The 21,392-nt window shown below is 40.9% G+C and overlaps 1 protein-coding gene and 1 pseudogene across 2 annotated transcripts; both read left to right on the top strand.

Annotated features, from left to right (window-relative positions):
* Positions 1–5,183: 5,183 nt before the first annotated feature.
* Positions 5,184–7,161, top strand: LIPT2 (lipoyl(octanoyl) transferase 2). Of its 2 annotated transcripts, none has more exons than XM_074372617.1 (2): positions 5,184–5,655; positions 6,199–7,161. In XM_074372617.1, exons 1-2 carry the CDS (start codon positions 5,232–5,234, stop codon positions 6,426–6,428), a joined length of 654 nt encoding a protein of 217 aa, XP_074228718.1. In that variant the 5' UTR covers positions 5,184–5,231; the 3' UTR covers positions 6,429–7,161. The 2 variants fall into 2 exon arrangements, with proteins under 2 accessions (XP_074228718.1, XP_010971436.2); XM_010973134.3 differs by having other exon boundaries at positions 5,189–5,679.
* An 11,771-nt stretch (positions 7,162–18,932) lies between these two features.
* On the top strand, positions 18,933–19,306 carry LOC105083346 (RWD domain-containing protein 4 pseudogene; annotated as a pseudogene).
* The last annotated feature ends 2,086 nt before the right edge of the window (positions 19,307–21,392 follow it).

The following is a 21,392-nucleotide window of genomic DNA, read 5'->3' as shown; positions in this document are numbered from 1 at the left end:
TAAAATTAATCAAAGAAAAGAAGTGGCTACAATAATATCAGATAAAGTAAAATTCATAGCAAAAAAATTATCAGAGACAAAGAATAACATTATAAAATGATAAAAGCGTCAATTCATCAAGAATACACAGCAATCATAAGTGGATATACACCAAACAACAGAGTTGAAAAATATGTGAAACAAAAATTTAGAGAACTTAAGGGAGAGACAAGTAAGTCCACAGTTATAGTTGGAGACTACAGTGTACTTCTCTGAACAAATGGTGGAACAAAGAGACTGAAAATCAGCAAAGATACAGAAAAATTCAACAGCACCATCAACCAGTTGATTCTAATGATCATTTATAGAACACTGCACCCAACAACAAAAGAATATACATTCTTTTAAAGTGACCACAGAACATATAACAAGACAAACCACATGCTAGGCCATTAGAAAAAATTAAAAAATTGGAATCACAGTGTGTTCTCTGTCAACAATGGAATCAAACTGGAAATGATTAACAGACAGATAACAGTACTACAGCATACTTCAAAATAATCCATGAATCAACGAGGAAGTCTCAAAGAAATTTTTAAAACTACATTGAACTGAATGAAAATTAATATAGAACATTTCAAACTTTGTGGGATACTGTTAAAGTCACAATGAGAGAAACAAATTATCACTAAATTTAGCACTAAATCCATACACTAGAAAAGAGAAGAAATCTTAAATCAATTACCTAAGCTCCCATTGAGAAAACACAGGAAAGAAGAACCAAATATACTCAAAGCAAGCAGAAGGAAGGAAATAATAAAGATAAGAGCAGAAATAAATGAAACTGAAAACATAAAAACAATAGAAACAATAAAACAAAGAGCTGATTCTTTAGGAAAAGTAATAAAATTGACAGACCTCCAGCAAGACTGACAAACAAGAGAGAGAGAAGATACAGATTACTAGCATCAGGGATAACAAAAAGGACATCACTATAGACCATGTAAACATCAAAAAGATAATAAGTGAATATCACAAAAAACTCTACAGACATAAATTTGACAAGCTAGATAAAATGGAGTAATTCCTTGAAAAACACAAACTACTACAATTCACCCAATATGAAATAGATAATTTGAACAGCCCTCTATTAAGAGAATTGAATTTGTCATTTTATTTATTTATTTATATATGTATATATATATATTTTTAAATTGAAGTTTAGTCAGTTTACAATGTTATGTCAATTTCTGGTGTACAGCACAATACTTCAGTCATATAGGAACATACATATACTCATTTTCATATTCTTTTTTGAAAATTAATTTATTTTTTTAAATTTGTTATTTTAAAACTCCCCAAAAAGAAATCTCTAGGCCCAGATGGTTTCACAGAGGATTCTACCGTATGTTTAAAGAAGAAAGAAGACAATCTACACAATATCTTCCAGAAAATATAAGAGGACAAAGCTTCCCTATGAAGCTAATTCTACCACATTAACAGACTAAAGAAGAAAAATCACATGATCATATCAATCATTGCAAAAAACAAAAGCTTTTAACAAGATTCAACACCTTTCATGACAAAAACTTTCAGGAAAAGAGAAAAAGAGGAAAACTCCCTCAATTTGATAAAGATCATCTAAAAAAAGCTACAACTGACAGTATCCTTAACAGTGAAAGATTGAATGCTTTCCCCGTAAGACTGGAAAAAGACAAGGATATCTGCTCTTACTACTCTTGTTCAGCATAGTACTGGAAGTTATACTCAGTGCAAAAAAGGCAAAACAAGGGAATTAAATGCATGTCCGTCAGAAAGGAAGAAAACAGAACTGTCTGTATTTGCGGACAACAAGATTGTCTAAGGAATCTACAAAAAACTCCTAGGACTAATAAGTGAATTCAGCAAGGTGTCTTGCAGGATGCTATATAAACATACAAATATCAGTTTGCCTTTCTATATGTTTGCAATGAACATATGGACACAGAAATTTAAAATATAATACTATTTAGAATCACTCATAAAGAAATACTCAGGTATAAATCTAACAAAACACATACAGATTTGTATGCTGAAAACTACAAAATGCTGATGAAAGAATTCAGAGAAGACCTAAATAAATGGTAAGATGTACCATGTTTTGGACTAGAAGACCCCATGCAGCAAACATGTCAATTTTTCCCAAATTGATACACAAGTTTAATGCAATGTTTATCAAAGTCCGATCAAGATTTTTTTAAAGATACAGACAAAATTATTCTAAAATTTATATGAAAAGGCCAATAACAAAAACATTTTGGAATAACTAAAACAATTTTGGAAAGAAGAAAAGTAAGGTGGGAGGAATCAGACTACCCCACTTTTAAGTTACAACAATCAAAAACATGGTATTGGTGGAGGGAAAGACACACAGATCAATGGAAGGGTAACTTGAAATCAGCCCATGCAAGTATGCTTAACTGGTTTTTGACAAAGATGAAAAAGCAATTAAATACAGGAAACATAGCCTTTTAAACAAATGGTGCTGGAGCAATGGAACTTTCATAGGCACAAACAAATACCCCCCCCCCCCCCAAAAAAACCTATGATCAAGCCTTCAAAACACAGGAAAAAACAATAGAGAGTCTTCAGGACTTAGGACTAGGCAAAGACTTTTCAGATCAAAAGCATGATCCATAAAAGGAAAAGTGGATAAATTTCACTTTATCACAATTACAGATTTTGTTCTGCAAAAGACCCTATTAAGAGGATGAAAGTACAAGCCATAAAGTGGGAGAAACTATTTACAAACCAGATATCTAACAGAAGACTATTATTTAGAATATATAAAGAACTCTCAAAACTCAATAGTAAAAAACACAACTAATTAGAAAATGGGGAAAAGATATGAACTGACATTTCATTGAAGAGGATATACAGATGGAAAATAAACACATGAAAAGATGTTCAACACCATCAGCCAGTAGGCAAATACAGATTAAAATCACAATGAAATACCACTATATACCTATCAGAATGCCTAAAATAAAAAATAGTGTTAATGCCAAATGCTGGCAAGGATTCAGAGAAACATCATTCGTGTATATATATTGCTGGTGGGAATATAAAATGGTACAGCTACTGTGGAGAGCAGTTTGGCAGTTTCTTGAAAAACTAAACATGCAGCTACTATATGATCCAGCAATTACACTCTTGGGCACTAATTCCAGAGAAATGAAAATGTATGCTCACATGAAAAACCTGTACATGAATGTTTGCAGCAGTTTTAGTCAGAATATTTGAAAACTGGAGAAAACCTAGTTATTCTTCAATAAGTGAATGGTTAAACAAATTGTGGTACATCTCTATCATGGAATACTACTCATCAATAAAAAGAAATGAATTATTGATATAAGCAACAATCTGGATGAGTCTCTAGAAAGTTATGCGGAGTGAAAAAAAAGCTAATTCTCAAAGTTTATATACTGTATGATTCCATTTATATAACACAGATTAGTGTTTGCCAGGAGTTAAGTAGTGGTGTAGATATAAAAGAGCAACATGAGGCATCCTTGTGGTGATGGAAATGTTCTGTATCTTGGCTATATCAATGTCAATGTCCTGTGACACTGGCAAGATATTAGCTTTGGAGGAAACTGGGTAAAGGGTACACAGGATCTCTCTGTATTATTCCTTATAATTGCATATGAGTCTACCATCTTCTCAAAAAAAATTAATTAAAATATTATCTGTGTGGTTTCTCTCTCATCTAAATCCTGATTGATGCAATGCCCATCATCAGATTGGGGGATTTCTCTTCTCTTCCTAGTTTGATAAGAGTTTTGGTTAGAGTAAGTGTTGATTCTTGTCAACTGCTTTTTCTGCATTTATTGAAAATAATCATATGGTTTTTCTCCTTTTTGGTGAATTACATTTTTTGATTTTAGAATGTTAAGCCAATCTTGTATTCCTGGGATTAAACACTACTTCATCACGGTGTATTAACCCCTTTATACATTGCTGGATAAATTTGCTAATATTTGCTTAGGATTTTTATGTCTAAATTTATGAAATGTCTTTCAGATACCTTCAGGAGCGATCAATATTATTAGCTTCTAAAATTAAAAAAGACCTGAGCAAAAGCTGTAAAGTATTAAAATTTGCTAAGGCTGAATGGTGGGTAAACAGTAATTTGTTACATTATTCTCTGTATTTTTCTGCTTTCTTCTTTTCATTCTCCTTTCTTTTCATTTGAACAATCCTTGGCTGCAGCTTAGAAGACAGATTCAGAGGATAGACTGAAGACATAAAAACTGGATTCTGTATGTTATTAAGAACACAAGGAGGGGGGTAAGAATACAAGAGGGGATATCCTTGTGTAACCTCCTTACCTAGCAATAGGCCTAACACATAGCTGGTATTCAGTAAAAGTTTATTGAATGAATTTGTATTTGTTTAAATCACACTCCAATACAACATAATGAATGTTATGGTCCAGATCCAACCTCGGGATCTAGCTTGTCATTCCCCCCAGCTTCGGGGGTGGGGGGAGGTTGCTCATGGCTCATAATTTCTGTCTGGGAATTGCCCTTCACCAAAGGAAGCAGCCTTGCCAAAAGTTATAGCACCTCTCCAGATAAAGCCTCTATCACTGGTCAAAACAAGGATATAAATTTCTGACCCCCTTCTTTAATTTGGAACAACTCTGAAAGGTCATCCCAGGCTCAAAGCATTCTTTGGGATTGGCTGAGGCCTCTGCTGAGAGTTTCACAACTCAGCCTCTCCTTCTGCCTAATCCTGTTTCCATCACTCCCTCCCAGGCTTGGTCTCCAAAGTCTTCCCCATCCCCACTCCAGTAAACCTCCTGCACGTTAATCTCTCTTTCCTCAGGGAACTCCACCCTATTTTATTTTTCTTTTCATAGCAGTTATCAGCGTGTGAGATAACCTTATATATTTAATGCTTTAATACTTCCTTATTGTCTGCTCTAAGAATGTTAAGCTTCCCAGAACAGATCTTTTTTTTTTCCCTAACAATGTGCACTACTGAATCAGGTGCCTAGGGCAGGGCCTGCAGAACACAAGCAGACCCTAAATACTGGTTGTGGGAATGAATGAATGACACACACCTTCTGGTTTTCGTACAGTCTCTCAACAATCTGTAACAGGCACTTAGGGGCGGTGGCTCCGGACAAGCCCCTGAGTCCCCGCCCCTCTCGGCACGCCCCCAAGCCCAGGCAGGGGTGGGGCCTCGCAGACTTCGCAGCCGGCGCGATGCCGCAACCCGCCGTACGGCTGGTGAGGTTGAGGCTGGTGGCGTACGGTGAGCTGCTAACGCTGCAGGAGCGCTGGCTGCAGCGGCTACAGGCCGGGCCAGGGACCGAGGCGGGCGCGCTCCTGCTCTGCGAACCTGCGGGGCCCGTGTATACGGCAGGGCTGCGCGGCGGCCTGACGTCCGAGGAGACGGCGCGGCTTCGGGCCTTGGGCGCCGAGGTGCGCGCCACTGGCCGCGGCGGCCTAGCCACCTTCCACGGCCCGGGCCAGCTGCTCTGCCACCCGGTCCTCGACCTGCGACCTCTTGGCCTGCGCCTGCGCACCCACGTGGCGGCGCTGGAGGCGTGCGCCGTACGCCTGTGCGAGCTCCAGGGCTTACCCGGCGCCCGCGCGCGGCCTCCACCTTACACCGGCGTCTGGCTGGGTGAGCGCAAGATCTGCGCGATCGGTGAGCGACTCGGCGCGGGGAGGGGGCGGGGCTTTCCGAGGCCCGACCAATGGACGTGAGGGCAGCTCTCCGGCTGGGAGGCGATGTATCTGGCGCGGGCTTTGAATCAGAACTACCCGTCGCCTTTAAAAGTTTTTAAACCTCTTACTGATTCAGAGCCCTCAGAGGTCATCTCTTTCAACACTCATTTTTACGAATGGAGAGATACTAGAAGTGAATTGCCAGGTTACTTCACAATGTCAGGACAGTAAGGGTGAAAAAAATTTTTTTAAAAATTTAAAGCAACAGAATCTCTGTTAAAGGACATATTCTGTAATTTTCATACTAAGTGCTGCTACTGTGGAGCCATACACCCCTCCTCTCATTTTGTCCCCCTCCCCTGATCCGTGCACAACTCCTGGGTGTTCTAGAAACAAATTTGGAAAATCAGTGATCTAGTCCATTTTCCTCATCACAGAGGGATCATGGAGACTGGTGAGGGAAAATAACGATCCTAAAACCCATTGGTTTGCCTTGCAGGAGTCCGTTGTGGAAGGCACATCACGTCCCACGGCCTGGCGCTGAACTGTTCTACCGACCTCACGTGGTTTGAGCACATTGTGCCCTGTGGGCTAGTTGGGACAGGCGTCACTTCCCTGAGTAAGGAGCTCCAGAGGCATGTCACTGTGGATGAAGTAGTACCACCTTTCCTTGAGGCCTTTAAGGAGACCTACAAGTGCACATTGATCACAGAGAACAGCCTCAACTGAAGAGTGCTTATGTTATCAAAGCGTGGAGGTCCTGCCTTGGAAAGCACTACACCTGACTTGGAGTCACTGAAATCTAGATTCTGGACCTGGCCCTGTCATTCACTCACCATGAGACTATGGGCAAATCATGAGCTCTGAGCCACTGTTTCATATGTATCCTGGTTTATTTATATCTTCCCCGCCTATGCCAGATATAGATGTGAAAACATTATGAAAAGTAACACATGCTATATAAATATAAAGCATTAGCACTAGTGCTAATGACACCATTTTCTCAGCTTAGAAAAACTCAGATATTGTAGGGTGTCATTTCTCAAATATTTATTACCTCCTCAATACTGTTGAGGAGGTAATAATTGAGTAAGTGTGGGCTCCAGTTCCTTTGATTTTTGTAGGCATCATATCTCTGGATTATCAGGTGAAGGTGATGTGAAGTGGTGCTTTCTGCAATAAAGGGAAAGGGAAAGGCTTCTTTAAAGAATAAAATGGAATTCTGTCTTCCTGGGTTTGATTCCTCAAATCTGATATTTATTTTTAGTTAGGTAACCTGAGCTCAGCCAGAGGCCGGGGGAAAGAGAAGAATAATTTCTCACACTGTACAAATGCCAGAGATAGAAGTAAGTTTTCATATATGAAATCTCTTAAGTTTATGAGATTGTGTATTATCTATTGCTGTGTAACAAATCACCCCCAAATTTAATGACTTAAAAGAATAAACATTTATTATCTCATACACTGTGGGTCAGGAGTTTGGGATAAGCTTAGCTAGGTGATTCTGGGTCAAGGTCTCTCACAAGGTGCAGTCAAGATGTCAGCTGGACAACCTAAGTGTCCATCAGCAGATGAATGGATAAAGATGTGGTATATGTATACAATGGAATACTACTCAACCATAAAAAGAATGAAATTTTGCCATTTGCAGCAACATGGATGGACTTGGAGGGCATTATGCTAGGTGAAATAAGTCAGAGAAAGATAAATACTGTATGATATCACTTATATGTGGAATCTAAAAAAATACAACAAACTAGTGAATATAACAACAACAAAAAAAAGATTCACAGAACAAATCATTATTTACCAGTGGGGAGAGGGAAGGGGGGAGGCAATATAGAGGTAGCAGTTTAAGAAGTACAAAGTATTATGTATAAAGTAAGCAACAAGGATATATTATACAGCACTGAGAATATAGCCAATATTTTATAATAACTATAAATTAGTATAACCTTTAAAAATTGTGAATCACTATATTGTATACTTGGAATATATAATATTATACACCAACTATACTTCAGTTTTTAAAAATGATTAGAGCAAGCTCTAAAAAAAAAAATTCTTCTATCTAAGAAGTTGATACTTCTGAATAAAAGGAAAGAATCCTCTCTCCAATGCATTACACATCAGAATTCATTCCACCAAGCACAAACTCAGTCACTTCTCTCCCTGTTCACTGCCACTACTCTAGTCTAAATTATCAGTCATCTCTTTTCTGGATGTATGCAACGGACTCCCTAATTTCCCTCTTGTACCCTAAAATCTATTATCCACACAGTAATCTTTTAAAATCTTTTAAAACACTCCCATGTTCAATGTCCTTTCTTGGCTCTGAGGATAAAAGATAAACCCTTTACTCTGACCTACAATGCTCTGAACGATATGGCTCCTGCCTGCCTGTCAGTCTTAGCTTCTACCACTCTCCCTTTTAGCTCACTGTCCTGGGCAACATTCTGTCCCTTGACAAAGCCAAGCCCATTCTCACTTTAGGGCCTTTGCATGTGCTATTCTTCTCTAAAATGATCTTCCCTGTGCTTTTTACTTGGTGGCCTCTTCCTCTCATTCTTCAAATCTCACCTCCTTAGCGAGACCTTCCCATCTCCTTCTTCCTCCCAGGTACTCACTATCACATCATACCATTTAGTTCCTTCCCAGCACTTTTGTTGCCCTATTTTAATATAAGCTGTAAGACCCTGATTTTCTTATTCACTGCTGTATTTTCAGGGCCAGCCAGTAACACATGCTCCATAAATACTTGACTACCTGAATGTATATGTACATACCCTGAGGGGGGCCAAGTGGAGTCTGACCATTTTCCTGTTGCACTGGAAGCTGGTCACTGAAAGAAAGCAGCTCAGACTGAATGACAGCTCTCAAAGGCAGTGATGCAGAGCCAATGACTTCTGGCTGAGAGGAGAAGGGAAGAAAAAGTTTAGATTAAAGAGGAGCAACAAGGGACTTTAATTGAAGTGAGAACATATGATGACTTATAAAGGAACCCATGCTTTATGAAGTCACTAGCTTAATTATTTAACTGAGGCAACTCTACGTGGGAAACCCATATCGTGCCATGTTTTGGTCCCCATTCTGGGTTTCACCACTTCTTGGAAGATCAGAGGGGGTTTCATGAGTCATAAAGAAGTTAGAAGATTTTCTTCTTCTGTTTTTAAGAGTTAGTTCCTTATGAAAAATGTTCAACTTTACTCTTAGAAAGTAAAATTAAGATGATACAAATTTTTGCCATTAAAGCTAGGAAAATTACAAAACAATATACCTGATGCTATCAAGGTTATGGAGAAACAGAGACTGTTTTATACATGAAGTTGAGAATATAAACTGGTAACAGACTTTTGGACAGCAAACTAGTGAATAAAACAAAAGCAGACTCACAGATATAGAGAACAAACTAGTGCTTCCCAGTGGGGAGAGGGAAGGGAGAAGGACAGTATAGGGGTAGGAGGGAGAAAAAAGGATTATCATTGGATTATATGAAATCATGTATATGAAACTTTTGAAAATTGTAAAGCACTATAGAATTTAAAGAATCTTTAATTCAATTTTTAAAAGCATGTCAGCTGGGGTAGCTCTTATCTGAAGGTTTAACTAAGGCTTGGAAGGTCAGCTTCCAAGATGATTCACTTACATGCTCGGTCGGTACTGGTTGTTATCAGGAGGACTTAGTTCCTCACCCTGTGGGCCACTCTGTAGGGCTGCTTGAATGTTCTCTTGACCTGGAAACTGGCTTCCCCTAGAACAAGTGATGCCAGAAAGAGACAAAGTAGAAGCCACAATGTCTTTTATGACCGAGCATTGTAAGTCATATGGTCATTTCTGCAGTCTCTTAATATGTTAGCCCTAGTTAGTATGAAAGAGACTACACAAGAGTGACAGGAGGTGAGGATCATTAGAGCCATCTTGGAGAGTGGTTACCACAGGCAGTTAGGGTGGAAACTTTGAATGAGAAGTCAGCTCTGAGGAACAGCAGCCAACAATATTCAAGATGGCAGTTGCTTCCTGAGGGACTGTGATGAGCAGAGCTCCCTGCTGCTGATGGACTTGTAGTGGAGTTAAGATACCACAATGTGGGGGTTGTTCATTACTACAGCATAACTAGCCTATTCTGACTGATCAAATATGTATATATTAATTAGGACTCTTGTATTTGCAAGTATAGAAACCCAATTCAACTAACTTAAGCAGAAAAAGAAAAACAAAAAACAGTGGGGGAGGGGGCGTTATTGGAAAAGGTACTGAGGGGTCTCATAAAATCCAAGGGTGGGGCTGCAGCTGGGCTCCAGAGCAGAACCAGAGCCTGTAGCCCTTTAGGAACCCAGATGGTCTTTTCTATCCTGTTCTCTGCCATGCTTCTAGGTGTGTTTGCTTCATTTTATCTTACTCCAGTCCAGCCTTCTCTGTTTCCCAGGCCATGTGGTAGACGATGGCTACTGCTACTGCAATCCACGAATGGATAGAGTAGAGTTGGAGTAGAGTCAAGGGAAATCCCCAGATTTCTGGCTTGAGCAACTGGGTGTATGTTACAGGTATTGCTGGGATAAAGAACACTGGATGATGACCAAGTTTGGAGAGGATAATAATGAGTTTGGTTTTAGATAAATCAAGTTTGAGACACTTGTGGGAGATGCAAGCAGAGAGGGCCAGTTGGGTGCATGGATCTGGAGCATGGACGGGATGAGTGACAGTTTAGTTCTGGGAGCCCAAAGAGAGAAGAGGAGGCAGAGGACTGAGGCACAGGCCGAGGAGGAGCAGGCCAAGGAGACTGAGAAGCAGTAGGCAGAGATGTAGTGTGGAACCCAGGATGAAGCAACATGACAATCTCATTCACTCTTCTGGCAGCACAGCAAGATAGGTAGGCTTATTTTATGGATGAAAAATGTCTTGGGAGGCTAAGCGACATATATGAAGTCATGTACCTAGTTTGGGGCAGAGTCAGTCCCTGGCTCCTAATCTGGGCTCTTTTCACTCTTCCATAGCTGCCTCTGAAGTGCGAGCAGGCTAGGCTTCCTGAAGGAGACATGCCTCCGAGAACAGGTGGGTCAGCAGCGCTGAGAAGGATGCAGGACAGAAGGCCAGAGTTGGGCTGAGGCTGGGCCTGTGGAAAAGGTCAGGTCACTGCTGCGGGTTTCTGACTCTCCTTCCTGCCTGGACAGAGCCCTCCTCCGGTTTCCCACTGGGGCCCTTCCTCAAGGAAGGAAGCTGAGCGGACGAAGGAGGATAGTTAACACCCTGGTTTTCCCGCCCCCATAAAGGCTCTTCTTGTTTATGCAGAGTCTTTTCCTCATAAATAAACAAACTGTCCAGGGTCTGCTGAATGAGTGCTGAGTGTGAGGACGTGACCAACAGCAGTGACTGGTCCAGCATCTTGTTCCTTAGCGAGGCTGGCAGGAAACCAAACAGAACCTGCTCTGGCAGCAAGGTGACCAGGTGCACCTCACTTTATGAAAAAAGACTCTGAAAACCCACACAGAAATCAGATATTTGCAATTCAAAATCTGATTTTTTTCACTAAATTGTTAATTTACTGTACATATTATCATACTGTGGTGTTTGCATCTCTAGAAGTGATTTTCTGAGTCAAAGGATATGTGCATTTTCAATTTAATAGATATTGTCATATTGCCTTCTGTAAAACTTATACCAATTTACATTTCCGTCAGCAACATATGAAGGTGATGCCTGATTTTTAAATGTTTCAGCATCTTAGTCTTTTTTTCATTTTTAAAGCATACAGTCTTTTAAAATCTTTTAAGCATACAACAGTGAACCCCTCGTACCCATGTGCAGCTAAGACAATCATCAACTCATGGCCAATCTTAGTTTATCTAAAGCAGGACCTACTTCCTGCCTCCTCCCTGGATTGTTATGAAGCAAATCACAGATACCACATTATTTCATATGCAAATATTTCAGTATGCATTCCCAATAATAATAAGTAATAATTAATTAAAAAACATAACCACAACATATTATCACACATAAAAAATACTGCTTCCATATCAACAAATATTGTTAGTATTCAGATTTCTCACCTTTCTTCTTCCCTTCTTCTCCCGCTCCTTCCCCCTCTCCTTCCCTTTCTCCCTTCCTTCCTTCCTTTAGTTGGTTTGTTCAAAGCTGGATTCAAACAAGGTCTACACATTGAATTTGGTTCACATGTCTCATAAATGTTTCTTAAGTTTCTTTTCACCAACAGATTCCCCCCTCTATCTTTTTTTTTTTTTTAATCGTTTTCTCTTGTATTTCCTGAAAATTGAAAAGCAGATCCCGACATCTGGTCTGATTCAGGTGTGATTTTTTTTTTAGCAAGTCTGCTTTGTAGGTAGTGGTGTGTTCTTATAACAAGAGGCAGGGGTAATATCTGATTTTATCCCTGTTTTTTTTTGTGATGATCATGTGCTAGATCCGTTATTTCATTAGGAGTTTGCAAGATGTGATACTCCAATTCTATCATTCCTTCTTCACTGACCAGCTGGAATACGTCTGTAGAACTGTCAGCTGAGTCCAAAAGAACTCAACACAACCGATAGCATTAGTATCATTATTACCATTTTATTAGTTTTTTAGTTTTGTTCATGTTCAGTAAAATTTGTATTGAATAAACACAATATAGAAGATTTGCCTTTACAGTTGCATTAGAGTTCATATTGAGTTTAAATCTGAACATGTTTAGATTATCAGCACTGAGTACCTCAATGATTTTTTTTCTTCAAAGGGGTCCACTCATTATTCAAATTCAAGAGACACTGGTATAAGGCCACAATGTTACACTTTTTTCAATTTACCTGAATTATGAGATTTTCAAAGCCAGAGACTGTTTCTTTGTTTTGTTTATCTGTTTGTGTTTGTATCCCAGAATCTAGTATGTAAAAGGAAGCAATGGTTTAATGACTGTGCTATTATGAGGAATTCCCTGTAGCCTCCACATTGGTCCTTTTGTCGACAGACATCACGATCCAGACTGTGAAGTGGTCATCTCAGCCCTGCTCACACACCTCCAGATACGGAGCATTCTTCATAATTCTGATTGTTAGAAAGATATTCCTCATCCTAAGCTGAAACCTGCTCCAACAGTGTCATAATTCTGCCCTCCTGTATATCCTCTTCCAAGAGGCCTTCCCTGGCCACACCCGGCCACATCCTGCATCACCCTCGGGTGGCAGTGGCCACTATGATGTAGTTACTTGTTCCCATGTCTGACCCTGTCCAGACTGTGAGCTCTCCAGGCAGGGACTGTAGCTGCATCATCTGTGGCCCCCTCAGGCCCAGCCCAGGGCCTCACCTCGAGATGCCCAGAAACAGCCTGTTGAATTGGCAAATGAATTCTGTCCCAGGAATTCTACCTTCTTCAAGTTAAACTTTCCTGATTCTTCTTCTGTTCTTCATAGAACATGGCTTCCAGACTCAGCCCCACTGCCCTCATCTCAATAGGCTCCTCAACAAGCTCCAATTGGCTAACATGCCCTTAAACTGTGTTTCTTGGAATTAAAGATAGCATTCCTGGTGTAGTCTGGTCACTGTGAGGTGTGTCAGCCTGTGCTGGGCCGTGGGGACACAAAGATGGATCAGACTTGGTCCTTGTCTTCAAGGAGCCCACAGCTTTGTGGAGGAGACACACCAGTAAAAAAATGTTCACAGTAACTTACTACAAGTATTGTGAGAGAAGTTTGCAGAGAAGCTGTGGGAACACAGGAGTGACAAACTTTAAAAGGGAAGAAGGGCAGAAATGATTCAAGGGACATTAAATTGGAATTCTAGGTTGGAAGTAAGAGAAACTCTAGCTCAAAGTAGCTCAAATGAAAAGACAGTTATCTTCAATCTTGTAACTAAAACCCCTGGCTGTAGATAGACTTCAGGCAAGATAGAGCCAGAAGGAGGTCGCCTCTAAGGGTGATTTAGCTGGCCCCAGGAGGAAGGGTGTTCCAGACAGGTAAAATGGTACAGGCAAAGGTCTGGAGGTAAGAAAGAGCAGATGCGTATTTGAGGAACTGCAGATTGTCCTCCTCCCGCTTTCTAGAGTGAACAGCCTGGGCTCACAGAGACCTCCCACGTTCCTTAGTTCTCCTACTCCTCCCCACCACCCCTAGCCCAGAGCAGGCTGCAGAGGAAGGGGGAGGGCCCCACCCGGGGAGGGCCCCACCCATCTGACAGTTGCCACTGGCTCCACTTAATCCTCCCACTTGCCCCTCTGTATGCTCACCACCCCTCTCCACTCACCATGGACCTCCCTGCTCTCAAGCATCCATTTGGGTTGAGGCAAAAAGGCAGTGGTAGAAGACATAGGGTGGGAGGGGAGGGTGTAGAGGGAAAAGAGGGGACTGATTTCCTGTGCTCTCTCCCAGCTCGGTCAGCATGGGTTGGTCGCAGTCCTGGGTGCTCTCTCTGGATTCCAATAATCACATCCTCCCCTTGCCCTCCCAGCCTAGTGGTGCTCTCCCTCCTCACCGCTGCTAACCAGACATACCACACCATTCCTTGTTGGTTTCCTAAACCATCGTTCATGCTCTCTTCAAATTACCTAGGTTCAGGGTGCCATCTGTTTCCTGCCTGAAGCATGGCCCTAATCTGCAGTCAGAGGCTGGACTGGGGGTGTGCTATGCCCCAAGAGATGCTGGGCACCTGCGAGGAGTTGTTATTCAGCTCAGCTCAATTTTACTGCATTTACCCTCTCCAGCCCAACCCATGTGGGCCCAGGGCTGTTTTAATCCCTTTACACACATTACTTAATCATTATAGCAAATAACAAACCCACAAGGTGGTGTTGCTGACTGTGTTTTGAGAAAAGGAAACTAGTCAAATGAAGTTCACATAGTTCGTTTCAACTCAAGTCTGGACTCCAAAGGCTGTGCATTAAACAGCATCCCTATGGCGCCCACTCTGCCCTCCTCACAGGAAAGTGAAAGGACCAAGCGAGACAGCTACTGTGAAGGCGCCCTTGAGACCCTGAAGAGCCAACACACCTGGTTGGCCTGAGAACTGTGGTGTGTCCTGTCCCTCCTCAGGAGGCCAGGCTGAGTCTTTGACAGAATATTCAAGAAGGTTAGGGCTGACAGGGGCTCCAGAGATCAGATAGCCTCACCCCTTCCTGTGCTGAGGGAGAAAGTCCCAGAGAGGACAAGTGGTACCCCAAGTTCCCACATTTGCTGGAGGAGCCAGGATCAGAATCCAAAATGTCTTCAGACACCCCATAAACACATTAGGGAGAATGATGTAGCACTTCCCTTAGAGAGGAGTTTGGAGGAGAGAGAAGGGTGGGGATCAGGATGAAGGGAGCTGATTTCTGGACTATAGGATTTCAGATTTGGGGGATGCAAGGAATCTCAGGGCCCATGTAGAAGGCTTTTCTGAGAGCCACTCTGATGAGGAAGCTCTGCTTGCTCACCTCCAGTGATACGGAGCCCATTATCTCCAGAGGCAGCCTGTCCCATGCTCCCAGTGAGCAGAGATCTGGATCCTGTGATTCCCCCATCCCCAAGCCCACCTGGTCCCAGGTCTACTCTCTAGGACTCCACAGAGGTGCCTGCTCCCTCTCACAACACACTGACTCCCCTCTTCTCACTTCTGCTCAGCTGTGAGTCTCTGGGGTGCCTTCCTCCCTCCTCTCTGTCCACTCAAATCATATCTGCTTCCTAAGGCCCACTGTAGAGGACATGTGTTGTTTCAGTCAGTACAGCTTCTGATAGTAGCAACCAGATTTTCCTCAGGGACTCAAACTCCACTCCCCACCAACTTTATGTGGGTGTCTTTATATGTTTGTTTTGATTGAGGTATAATTGACATGTAACATTAGATTAGATTCAGGGATATAACATAATGATTTGATATTTATTTACATTGAGGAATGATGGCCACAATAAGTCTAGTTAACATCTGTCACCTTACATGGTTACAAAAATTTTTTTTCTTGTAATGAGAATTTTTAAGATTTATTCTTTTAGCAAGTTTCAAATAAGTAATATAGTATTATTAACTGTGGTCACCATGCTGTACATTATAATCCCATGACTTACTTATTTTATAACTGGAATATAATTTCTCCCACACAAGTGTAGTGGTTTGAATAGTGAGGATGCCCCTACCAGCTTCTGTGATTGGTGCAGGGATTGACACTGGGCCTATTTAAGGACAATAAGAGTTTGACCCAGGACTCCTGTCAGGAGGATTGTGGGGAAGAGAAGCTCATTCTACTGGTTTTATTGACAAAATACAGTGGAACTGCAGGCAGCCATCTTGTTACCACAAAGCGGGGCCCTGCCTGAGCATGGAGCAACAGTGAGAAAAGCAGAATCCAAAGATGCAAAGAGGCAGCTTCCTGAAGATTCTGGACCCAGCCATACCTGAAGCTAGATACCTCTGGATTTTATAATTACATGAGCCGATAAATTCCCTTTTCTACCTAAGTCAGTTTGAGCTAGGTTTTTTGTCTTTTGCAACTAAGATTCCTAATTGATGCACCCACTTCCCCTGCAAACCCCACTCCTCCCTGATTCCACATTCTTCTGTATTCCTATAGCCCTTATTGTTTAAACCATAAGATTCAAAAGTCCATATTTATACAATCATGAGCACACATGCCATCATTAATAGTTATTCTTTATGGAACACTTGCTATGTGTCAGGAACCAGGTGAAGCACTTTAAATATTTTACTGTAGCCCACACAACCATAAGATGTAATTATTTTTAATCCCCATTCTACAGATAAGGAAACAAAGACTCAGAGAGGTTGAACTCTCATGGCTGATAAGTGGTAGGGCTAGGATTCAAACCCAGCTCTGTTGGACACCAGAAGCTGTGTTCTCGACCACTGTTCCACCTTCCCAGGACACAGCATGTGTGCAGGTGAGGTGGAGAGAAGAGGCCTCTGAGGTCTTCAGTCTCCTGACACCACACCTTGCTCCCCCACTTCTAGTGCTCTTTTCATAGCTCTGTGCTGCCTACGGAGGCAAGAGAATGATTAAGCTCAGAACGGGAAGACAAACGTTCTGTAGGTTAAACTGATAGGCCAAGAGGAGACAAGATCACGGAAACACATGGGCTCCTGATGAGTAATGGAATAAAATAACTTGATATGATCATTAAACTTCCTTTGTGATTCATGCTGTATTTTCCTTGGTAACCCAGGCTTCTAAGACTGTTGGCAGACATTATCCATGCTTATCCTACGTCCCAACTCTTCTCCCCCACCTACTAGACAGACATTGAGTTACATCCTGGGTATTTTGGTCTGTGTTCTTGGAGTGCTTACAGTGTAATGGGAAAGGCAGACCTACAAATGAGAACACAGATAAAGACTGGGTTGAGTTCCATGAAGAAAGCAAACAGGGAAGTGGATGGATGATGGTTCCATTTACCAAGAGATAGAAGACTGAGGGGAGCCAGGGAAGGAAGTCAAGAGTTCCAGCCCCAACCTGTTATCCAAGCAGAGATGTCAAGTAGGTAGCTAAAAGTAGGAGTCTAGTGCTCAGAGAAGAGGTCTGGCCTAGAGGTTGAAAAAGCATCGTGTTATCCTTCCAGGCTTTCTCTGGTTCTATCTCTTTTTGGAAGCTTTCCCTGATAGCATAATTCCTAGTGATCTTTCTTTCATGACATTCATTCATTCATTCATTCATTCATTCATTCATTCATTCATTTATTCAACAAATCCTCAGTAAGGTCTACTCTGTGCAGGTTTAGTGTTGGCTTATTGCCCTTAAGGAGATTATGTTCTAGGTGTGGAGTCAACAAATAAAGTAGACAGTTATAACACAGAGTAAGTGCTGTGTTCAAGGGAAGTACAGGGGCTGGAAGAGAATGGGCTTCTGTATCAGCCAGGTCCGGCAGGAAGCAGATGGCCATCTCACGTCAGTAATGTAAGGAGACTCTATTCAAAGAGGTGGGCAGGGAGTAGGGAAACCACAAGAGGTTATGAGGTACCCTGGATCTTGGAACATTTGGGCACCATTACCTCCCCAGGCCTGAAAAAGAGAGGGGAGGGGGTGGTTACAGGAATCCAGAGCAGAGGAGAGCTCTGAGATCGGGCTGACAGACAGGAGCTGTGAGCTTCAGCTGTGATGCAGGAAGAACAATATTCATATTTTATCAGATCAGATGATGTTTGATGTTATTCAAAAGCAAGGCAGGGAAGGGGTTTAGGGAGGACAGGCGGAGGAAGGGATTAGGAAGGGATTTGTAAATAGGATGGTGAGGGAAGACTTCACCAAGAAGGTGGCACTTAAGACTTGAAGGTGTGTCTCTAGGTGAGTCTTCCCCTGACCCCTTCATTCAGCCCACCCTACTCTCTCACCCTCCCTATCACAAGGTCAGGACCTTGTCCCCAACTTCTGTGGATTAGATAGTTCCCCAAAGGTCCTTCTCAGACAATGGTCTCCCCAGGACAGGAATTCTGTTTCATCCTTCCTTTTCTCATCTAATAATATTATAAACTGCCATTTATCATGCATGTGCATCATCCTCTCAGCATGTTATACACACTGGATCATCTAAGCCTCACAGCAAGACTGTAAGGCACAGATGGCGAAAATGAGGCAGCTCAGCCTACTTTCCTATGGCTCCTCAGCCAGCTGCGGTCCCTAACAAGGTTCCTGTCACCTTACTTGAGAAGGGGAAGTAGAAGACAGACCTTAAGTTTTTGAAGGACTGAAGAAGGGAACAAAGATTAGGCACGTATTTGATGTCATCATTGGGCATAAGGACCAAAGGGTAGAAGTCATTGGGAGGCAGTATTTGTCAAATGGTAAGAACATCTTAACAATCAGAGCCTCAGCTGCCTTGAAGCAATGAGTTCCTTGTCACTAGAGGTGTGCAAGAAAAACTGATCAATCTCCTGTCAAGAGTGAAACATAGACCAGTCCCCAACCGGTGGCTTGGCACTGCCAGAGGGTCTTGTGTGTCTGCCATGTGAAGGGTGTGCCTTCCCAGCCAAGGGCAAGGAAGGCAGCCACGCAGTTCTCATGGCCACTGCCCTCCTTTTCTCTGCATTGTCTTGAATGCCATCTGCCCAGGAGGTGCCCAGCAAGCAGTGTGCACTGAGTGCCAATGAGGACCAGGAAGTAGTACGGAAAGCATCACTTTATTTATGAAGGAGATGAAGAGTTCCCAGGAGTTAAGTCCAGTTTCATTTCAATTTAGGACAAGTGAAAATGGTGATCCCAAAGCCTTCTTCATAGAGATTTCCTGGACAGAAACATATACCCCAAAACCTCCAATCATATCTATGAATGCCTTTAAAAATAACACCACATCACCATCTGTAAAGTAGAGCATATTAGCCAAGTTACAGGAAGCAGTGAAAGTTAATCTCAAGACTCTCGTACCCTACACGTTGTTTGAATATGCCAAGGACAAGAAAGAGCAGTTCACGGAGAATCATCATCCCGTTAATTCTACGAAATCCATAAGCAATATCATCTCAGTTGAAACTCCTAAAACATCCCCATCAAGTAAGAAAAAAGACAAAAAGGAACAACTTTCAAAAGCCCAGAAACGTAAGCAGGCAGATAAAATAGATCACTCAGGAGAACTTCCTTGAGGATGGAACTGGGTGGATGTGGTGAAGTTAGTGAAACTAACTCAAAAGGTGATGAATAGTGCTTAGAATTTGAGACAAGGGAAAAGCATCCTTTAAAAAGTAAATGGGGTTCAAAATCTTTTACTAATCTTTTCTGGTATTGAGGTTGGTTTTTGTAAAACAGAATTGTTTTGTGTACATTTCTCATTTAAAAAATGTTTCAAACTGAAAGGTCATGAAGAGATCTGGTTATATTAAATTATTTCCACAAACTCACCCTCGTAAAAGGTGAAAATATTACTGTTCAGTATAGCTTATGAAGCCAATTGAGCTTTATAAATGAACAAATATGAGGAATAATAATCAATGTTAATTTATATGATCTTATTCTAGTGGATGTGATTTTTTTAAAGGAGTGTGAAGCCCTTTTCAGACTCTCATCCCAATGGAGCAGAAGACTGAGTGAACAATTAGTCCACAGCATGAGCCATATTACTAGGCTTCTCATCTCAATAAAATCTTCAGCTCATCTTTCTCTTAATTACTGAAGCATAGATTGCTTCAGAGAAATTTAAATACTAGTATTTGAACTTCATACATACTATATTTTGCAGTTCCTTTTTATTTTTCAAGGGTGAACTGCTTCTTTTTAACAAATGAATATGCTTGTACTTTTCTCATGGTTTGGGTCACGGTGTTTGATTATGAGAGCTTCCAGTGGAATGTTGAACAGGAGAATATAAAACAAATTTGAACACATTACTATATATAAAATAGATAGATAACAAGGACCTACTGTATAGCGCAGGGAACTATATTCAATTCTCATAATGAGCTGTAATGAAAAATAATCTGAAAAAATATATGTGTGTATGTACACATATAACTGAATCACTTTGCTGTACACATGAACCTAATATTGTAAACTGACTACACTTCAACAAAAAATAAGAATTAAAAAAAATCTGAGGGGGGAGGTTATGGTTCAGTGGTAGAGTGCATGATTAGCATGCTCGAAGTCCTGGGTTCAATCCCCAGTATCTCCATTAGAATAAACAAACAAACAAACAAACCTAATTACCTCCCCCAAAGCAAACAAACAAACAAAAAAGCCAAATCTGCCAAATACATTAGAAAGCATTTGAATATAAGTGTTGGATCCTATTTAAAATATTCCATAAAACAAATCTCTTTGCTGCATATACCAAGATAACTGGGAGTAAAAGATACCTTAAGATTTAATTTTTGTACCTTTAGAGACAATGGTTTTAAGAAATTCCTATTTATCTTTTGATGGTTATTTTTAGTTGTTTGGTAACTCAGGTCTTCTAAATGGCTTATCACAAAACCACATTTCAAGTCTTGTTTCTTTGCAAGTATCCAAATATATTTCCTTGCGTGAGCATCTTTGTAATAGTAGGCATAGAAGTCTTTCAAATGCTGAACCGTACATGCTCAATTATTTTTTAAATCATTAATAGAGGAAACTATTAGTGTAGTTTTACCAGGAAGTTATTGCTATGTATGTGTGATTCACAGTGATTCTGTATATGCTCTCCAGCTTTAAAGACACATAGAACTACTGTTGTGATATCAATTGTTAGTTCCTCAAGTTACAACTGTGCATCTTGAGTCTGAGCTTTTAAAGAATAGTTCACTTTTAAAGAAGTTTCCTTAGCAAGAGAGCAGTTGAGTTGTATCCATGGTTTTTACTAGGTTTACATTGGCTTCAGTTAAATCATTTGAACTATGAAGTAAGCATAATTACGATGAAGAAGTTCAATCTCATTTTCAAAAGCTGAATCACATTTTATTTCTCGAATTAATATAATAGAAACATTAAAATTCAGGACCATTGGAATATACCAATTTCAGTTTGAGGATTGTGTGTGTAGTTTTCTTTTTTTTTTATTTGCTTTTTTTTTTTAAGGAAATTGAAATTGCTACATTAGTTAGTAAAAGAAAATGCTTTGTTTTGCTCTAAAGAGTCTGAAATTGTTCAGGCTCATCATGGTTCATAGATTACAAAGAATAATGCCAGTTAAATGCCAATGAACTATTTTTACTTTTTATATGAAATGTACAAATTTTGGGGGATGATGGTGGCAGTGGTGCCTCTTACTACCTGATATGAACACTTGAACACTCTCATCAATATTGTCATCA

This window comes from Camelus bactrianus, chromosome 10, assembly GCF_048773025.1.
Source record: "Camelus bactrianus isolate YW-2024 breed Bactrian camel chromosome 10, ASM4877302v1, whole genome shotgun sequence".
In the NCBI taxonomy this organism is placed as follows: Eukaryota; Metazoa; Chordata; class Mammalia; order Artiodactyla; family Camelidae; genus Camelus; species Camelus bactrianus.
Note: the sequence above shows the minus strand (reverse complement) of the source record. Positions and strands in the feature narration are given on the sequence as shown.